The sequence below is a fragment of the Amphimedon queenslandica genome, unplaced genomic scaffold (assembly GCF_000090795.2).
Source record: "Amphimedon queenslandica unplaced genomic scaffold, v1.1 AMPQUscaffold_13049, whole genome shotgun sequence".
NCBI lineage: Eukaryota > Metazoa > Porifera > Demospongiae > Haplosclerida > Niphatidae > Amphimedon > Amphimedon queenslandica.
Genome location: NW_003546715.1, coordinates 42,099 through 48,988, shown reverse-complemented (window position 1 = coordinate 48,988; position 6,890 = coordinate 42,099). Strand labels below are relative to the sequence as shown.

The following is a 6,890-nucleotide window of genomic DNA, read 5'->3' as shown; positions in this document are numbered from 1 at the left end:
TTCAGTTTATAAGTCTCAGTGAAGGTTCTAGCAACAGTATAGCAGATTTGCAACGTCTTACAGCTGCTGTCCAACTTTTGCAGCATTCCTCATCCTTTAGAAGGGATCTAAAGACTTTTAATTCTCTTTTCTTGCCCAACCAGTCATTCCATTTAACTAAACAGCAGCTTTTAGGCATCTCCTCCATAGACACAGCTATAATCTTCCCCCCAGTGGGTGTAATCTGACCGCACCCTATCGTGAATACAATTTACATCTCATTAACATTCCACCAGTCGCGTATCGTGAAAAGGTCTATATAGTAGGCCAATTTTTCCATTTCCGGACCAGCTGACGGGTGCCAAAATAAATACGGTGCCCCGGACTTATGCGCATGCGCATAGCTACACAGAATTTTGACGCAGATTCCTTAGCTCAATTCACCTGGTATCTGTGCTTCCTCAGAGTCAGAGAAGGCTGAGATACAGAGATAGACGAGATAGTAAACTTAAATGGCTTTAAGTGAGTAGATCTATAAAATTATATTTATCCAATAGCATTAATTTTTATAATAAAATGCCGGTGGCTGTTTCATCCACAGACATCGAAAATCTCAATGAAGTGATTGCGCTACTTGAGGAGTGTCACTTTAACAAAGCATCATATTATAAACTTGGTCTACATCTCAAGCTATCTGATAACACACTAAAAAGCATTGAACATAAACACAGAGAGCAGGTAGATCCTTGTTTAAGAGAGTGTTTGGCTAGCTGGTTGCGTAAAGCTGATGGTGTGCAGGTGGATCCAACAATAGATACACTGAGAGATGCTCTTAAAGGAATAGATAATGCTGCAGCTGATTGTATTAAAGATAAGCAAAGTAAGTAAAACTGATGTAAACACCATTTAATACTGATTTAGCTGTTCCTAGCAAAAGCTCAGACGAAGACAGGCCATTAACCCCTAGCCTCGCGCAGCCCCCACTCCCAGCATCACACAGTGAGTTGTATGCACAACAGATTGAAGTTATTATTTTTTGACTGATTCATTTCAATTTCATTCTGATAGAAACATTGGTTACATACGATAGTACATGCTATCCTGGTCTTACTAATGAGAAACATGCTACTAAAATTTTTAAGTTGCATGACGAACAACTCAAGTTCCTTAACAGACCTCTTGACATAGCCATTCTGCTTTATGAGGAAAAAAAAATCATAGAAAAGAAGGAACTTGACTTAATAAGAAAAAAGGAGCTTTCATGTGAAAGACGTCTTGAAATGCTCTTGGGCTACATTGGGGCTGCCATTAGTGAGGATCATAATCTACTTCTTATGTTTGCTCGAATATGTGTAAATACAGGAAATCAAGTTCTTGGTCACAACATTATAAAAAATTGCAGTAATTTTTTTCAATTTTATAATGGTTCTTCATTATAATTTTGTAGATGCTGCTTTTAAAGAATTAGATGCTGGCTCCAATGAGATGCACGAAGGTATATGATTATTATGTTTTGTTTTTGGGATTAATTAATATCTTACAATTAATTATTTTATTTTGATATTTTAAGCTTGATTAATATCATACACAAAATACAAAAGGTGAAAATGCTCACACAATAAAGCAGCATGTTTGATCATCAACTACAACTTTGTCACACAGCTTATAAACTTTTAACTTTTTTATTTTTTGTAAAAACAAACTCCCATAACAGGCTCCTCTTTTACTGCTGCATGCATAGTTTGAAAAGTACTGTTGATGGTTCAATATGACTAATTTAGACCTGTTACAAGTATTCAGATAACATTTATGATGATTGAACTATTTGTTGCACTTTTATTAGCCTCGCCAGCGATTATTGGCCTTGCCAGCGATTAGCGTGGGTGAGGACTATGTAATTAAGTGTGTTGTCTGTCATTCATTCATTCATTCTGTCCAGAAGCAATCTCTCACTTTGAGGTATTGTGGTTTTAGAGGGGGTCCCCTACACTCAGATAACTTCTCCACGCACTAGAAAAGTTACTTTCTTTAACTTTATCAAGTATAGATGGCAGTGCAAGGCACCAAAAGCTAACAATCTTGCCAAATAGGTAGGCTCTCCTATCATTCCAGTAACAGGGCTATATATAGTATCTCCAGAGAGACACAAAAACCTTTTCTTTGATAAATATGTAGCGTTTTTCTATAACTTTCTTTGTCTTGAAGAAAGGAATGCCTAAAAATTATCTCTTGACTTTACACGAGGCGCTTGTCCTTAGGAAGAGTAGTTTAGGCCTATAAACTTCAGACGCTTGACAAGAGTTTGTATGGCCCGAACAAATAGAGCCTACTAAATGCATGTGTGCACTGAGTAGAAGTCCAAGAAACTCCAGGCCCATAGCAAGGAGGGGTGATTGGGGTGATATGTCACCCCCCTTTTGAGTTACTACCTTTGTTTGTTTGCTTAAATCAAACATGTATTTGTGGTATTTCATGTGCATCCAGTCCAACTTGTCACCCCCCATTTCATGTAACTCATACTTTGTCACCCCCATTTCATGTAACTCATACTTTGTCACCCCCATTTCATGTAACTTATATTTTGTCACCCCCCTTTTTGTAACCCTGGTTACGGGCCTGAACTCAAGTCTTCCAGCAGTTACTCCAAGAGGCACCATTTTACTCTAGCAATAGGGTTTGGCGGATTATGCTCTAAATCTATGATTTAAACTCTAATATCTATGATTTTATTATAATAACTTAGTCCCACCCAAAAGTGTGAGCCAGTAATTTAATTATGAAGTTCTTGGAAGTATTGTGAGCAATAGTAGTTGTTTAAACATAAAAACAGTTAATTTATTAGTGCAAGTGCCTGTTTATTGCATTTTTCAATGCATTTTTTCAACATTTTCTTTTATAGCTCTATTATGCTTTTGGGTCCTATTATGCTCAAAATTATGCTGGCATAATCTGCCAAGGCCTATCTAGCAATCAAGATTTGACACTTTCTCTGTAGTCTGTACTGTAACAACTGCCATGCTGTCAGTTTGCAGCCACACCCAAACACCCTCACATTTAATTAGACTGTGAAGAAAACAAGTAACTTTTAATACAGTGGTAAAATGCAGCACAAAATATAGTTTTGAATCATACATGTAAAACAAATTAATATTGTTTTTCTTTGTTTTGGCAAGGCCAATGCACCATCCGTGTCTCGTTTGTAGTGACCTAGTTTTTGTATTTTATAGTTTTTGGTAGTATCAAAGATGTAAAAGAAAAAATATTGAATGATCCAAAAGCTCTCTCAAAGATGACATCAATTCTTAGACAACAATTATGCATTGCACTCTCATCAGCTAAGGATTGCATGGAAGCTGTAGATAGAAAAACCACACTATTTGATACGTCTTTACTTGAAGAAATTGCAGAGGAGATTGGCTGTAATACAACGAAACTCATTGAGTCCAGTGAATGCATGAATAGTAAAATGATTTGCAACCTTCCTTCAAGAGAGATCTCAACTTGTATAACAGTGGAAACACTTACCATAGCGATGGCATGTGACAGCCCTGTTGCAGAAGTAAAATTCATTCTTGAGCAATTATTTGGCTACTATTTTAGAGATGTAGTAAAATGGCATAGTATTAAGGATGATACAGTCATAGTTTGCTATTTTCCACCTGTTTATGCCACTTTATTGATTAATAAAGTAATACAGGGGTTTTCATTTTGTAAAGAGAAGCAAATAAAGATGATCACTGTTGGATACCTTTTGGTATATGATGAATTTCTTTATGACAAGGTACTATATGCATGTACACTCTGATACTGCATTTGTATACAGGCATATCAAGAACTAAAGGAAAGAGTAGATGCATTGGAGAAAAGAAATTTAGAGTTGGAAAAAATGAATCAAGACTTACGTGGAATAAATGAAGAATTGATTAGGAAGATTGATGGTCAGTCAAAAAATGATATTACAATGCATTGTGTTAAATGTTAATCTTTATTTTAGATCTTGAAAAAGGTATGTTTGTGATGCATAATATCTATTAGCCAAAATAACTTGTATAGATATGCATATGAAGAATGACTTCAAAGAAAAGGCTGTTCAACTAGAAAAGGAACTTAAAGAGGAAAAAGGTATTTTTAATTATTAGTAATTAATAATAATTATTATTATATTTATTATAGAACATATCAAAAAATTGCAAACCATTGGTAAGAAAGCTATACATAATTTGGTAAAAAAAATTACATCTATTATTAAGAATCCAATTTAAGAGAAGAGTTGCGGACAAAAGACCGAATACAAAAAGCAGCAATTCTACAGAGTGAACACTTAACATCCATGCTTAATAAAACAAGTAAAAATATTCATTAGTAGCCTAAAAACTATTATCATTTCAGAGGATCTGGAAAAAAATACAAAGAAAAAGCAATCAGAAATTGCAATTCTTCAAGATAAGATTTCATCACTAAGTTGTGAGGTGATAGATTTAAAAGAAGAAAACAAAGCTTTGAAAGAAGAAAAAACTGGTGAGTAAGATATTAAATTTCCTTTTTTTAAATTAATTTATTTGTTACATGTAGCAATTATAGCCCAGTTTAAGTTAGGCAAAGAGACAGGAGAAAACATTGAGCGTATGTTAATTATGTTGTATTATTAAATAAATATGGCACTTTTAGGTAGTACAAATAATCCTGTAAGCAAGGAAACCACTATTAAAGAGGAAACCACAGATCAGCCCACACCAATGCTACAACAGCAAGAGTATGATCCCCTCACAGGTTTGTACTTTGTATACCATTCACAAGAAATTGTTTTGGTTCATATACTACCTGTAGAAAACATTTCTGTGTCTAATTCAGAGATTACCCTAACTGGTCCTTCTCTTAAAACATGCAAAGAAATTCAAATTCAACAAGCTGTCCTCTCATTGCATGATGCTTTTGTCGATTCCACTTCTGCCATTTTGTTTCAACTACCAGAATCAATAACACATCTCCACATCAACAGGACAACTTTAACTCATGACAGTGTTCATTCTATCATTCAATTGCTGCAGAGGCTCAAGGCTCTTCGTCTTACAGATGTTGCTCTTCCTCCTACCAGTTTGAGCTATATCCTCAATGTCCTGTTGACTAATGAGTCATTAGAAGAATTCACCATTCAATTTAACAGCCAAATGATACTGCCTCTCTCCTCCACAAGTGCTGCTTCTTATGCACAAGCTATTTCGGATGTTGTTCAGAGGAACTCAACTTTACAGCGCTTCTCTGCTCTTGGCCTAAGGCTCGATGAAGCTGGGGTGGTAAAAATACTACTTGCTCTTGTAAAAGACAACAGCACTCTTCGACTGCTCACCCTGGACCAATCTCATCAAGCAACTGCTTACAGATTCGCTGAAGCTCATGGCCCCATCAAAGACAGACTGAGTTTTTTTAACTGAAAACTTTTGCTTTTTATGATGTTGACTATTTTATTAGTATACATGTAATTGCTTAGCAACTTTATGATGTTGCATGTTTTAATTTTTATTAGTATAGCTACTATTAGACTTTTTGACGCTGTGTGTATCTTTATAAATTCTTATACTTATTATACTGTTTTCTTAAGTTAGTTCAAATATTTGGTATCTCAGTTTTTTGAGTAAATAGCAGTCATATTAAACCTTACTACAAGTATTTTTATTATTGTTATTTCCTTGGTAGTGGGGAGTACCCCTTCAAACCAGTCATGTGAATGTTAGTACAATACAATCTATAATCAAAATTATGTTATCAATAACACAGGAATTAAAATTCAATCACTCATTTGACCGTTTATTTAAAAAATACCAGTTTAAACCACAAACATGATCTGCAAAAACAACAACAATGCTAGTATACTACTATTCTTTTGTTAAAATAGTCACAAATGTATAAGAGTCCATTGCAGTCAAAGTCAATCCCCTCAGGACAATTAAGACAATAATCAGGATTACTGACATGATGACCAAATCGATGACGGACTTTAGCAGCAATCTCCATTTCCCGTGAAAATATCGAAAGATTATATTCAGAAATGATGGTTTCGTGAAGAACCTTAGCAGCAACTTTCAGCCCTTGGAATAAAGCAACCCTAACTTCACCCCAACCACCTCTACCAAGAACCTTCTCTATCATTACGATGTCCTCTTTCCTCACAAACCAGAAAAAATCCTCCTCCTTACGCTGTTTCTCCTTTTCTCTCTCAATATTTTCCTTCTCTTCTAGCTCTCTCCTTAGTCCATTGAGTTCCTCCATTGCCTCTGAAAGCTGTAGCTGAGCTGTTGAGAGCTCCTTTTCCTTCTCTTGCAATTGAAACTGAACAACATTTGCTTGCTGCTTTGCCTCCGATAGTTGGACTTTTATCATCTGGAGCTGTAGCTCTGTTTCTGCAAACTCTAATCACATATCCCTCTCTCTTTTTTGGAACTCCTTCTCCTGGGCCTGACTGATTGTTGAAAGCTCCTCTTGCACCGCTTGAAGCTCCTTCTCTTTCTCTTGTAGCTGGATTCTAGTCTCTTTTAGCTCCTGATGCAGCTTCAATTGAACATGCTCCTTGACCTTCCGGCTATCCAGGATCTCCTTGTGTTCATAATTCAACTGTGTCCTACGTGCTGAGCGATTCTGTCTTGTAGTCTTCAGCTCCTCCCATTCTCTTTTTCTTTCCTTTAGTTTCTCTTAGGGTGATGAAAGAAATAGACCATTCTTTTGTTTGAGTACAAGCTATATAGGATAGAAAAAAGCATTAATAATTATGAACTTGAAACAATAATGATTCTGATCTTATATGTTATCTTGATCACAAGCACTATTGTAATTATATGGTACTTACTCAATTCAATAATTGCTGTAGTATTAACAATTGGTCCCTTCTTGAATCCACCATGCTCAATAACCCATAC

At 35.6% G+C, this 6,890-nt stretch overlaps 2 protein-coding genes across 2 annotated transcripts; one reads left to right on the top strand and one right to left on the bottom strand.

The window, feature by feature from the left end:
- Positions 1-7: 7 nt before the first annotated feature.
- LOC109585544 (uncharacterized) lies at positions 8-5,643 on the top strand. Its single transcript, XM_020001667.1, has 15 exons — positions 8-501; positions 581-859; positions 901-978; positions 1,048-1,380; positions 1,427-1,474; positions 3,207-3,760; positions 3,803-3,917; positions 3,974-3,985; positions 4,033-4,101; positions 4,153-4,179; positions 4,230-4,325; positions 4,369-4,497; positions 4,552-4,602; positions 4,648-4,749; positions 4,807-5,643. The coding sequence occupies exons 1-15, from the start codon at positions 492-494 to the stop codon at positions 5,409-5,411; spliced, it is 2,508 nt and encodes an 835-aa protein (XP_019857226.1). The 5' UTR covers positions 8-491; the 3' UTR covers positions 5,412-5,643.
- A 145-nt stretch (positions 5,644-5,788) lies between these two features.
- On the bottom strand, positions 5,789-6,890 carry LOC109585536 (uncharacterized). The gene is made up of 2 exons (XM_020001662.1): positions 6,821-6,890; positions 5,789-6,711 (listed from the first exon to the last, which is right to left on the bottom strand). The coding sequence occupies exon 2, from the start codon at positions 6,355-6,357 to the stop codon at positions 5,842-5,844; it is 516 nt and encodes a 171-aa protein (XP_019857221.1). The 5' UTR covers positions 6,358-6,711; positions 6,821-6,890; the 3' UTR covers positions 5,789-5,841.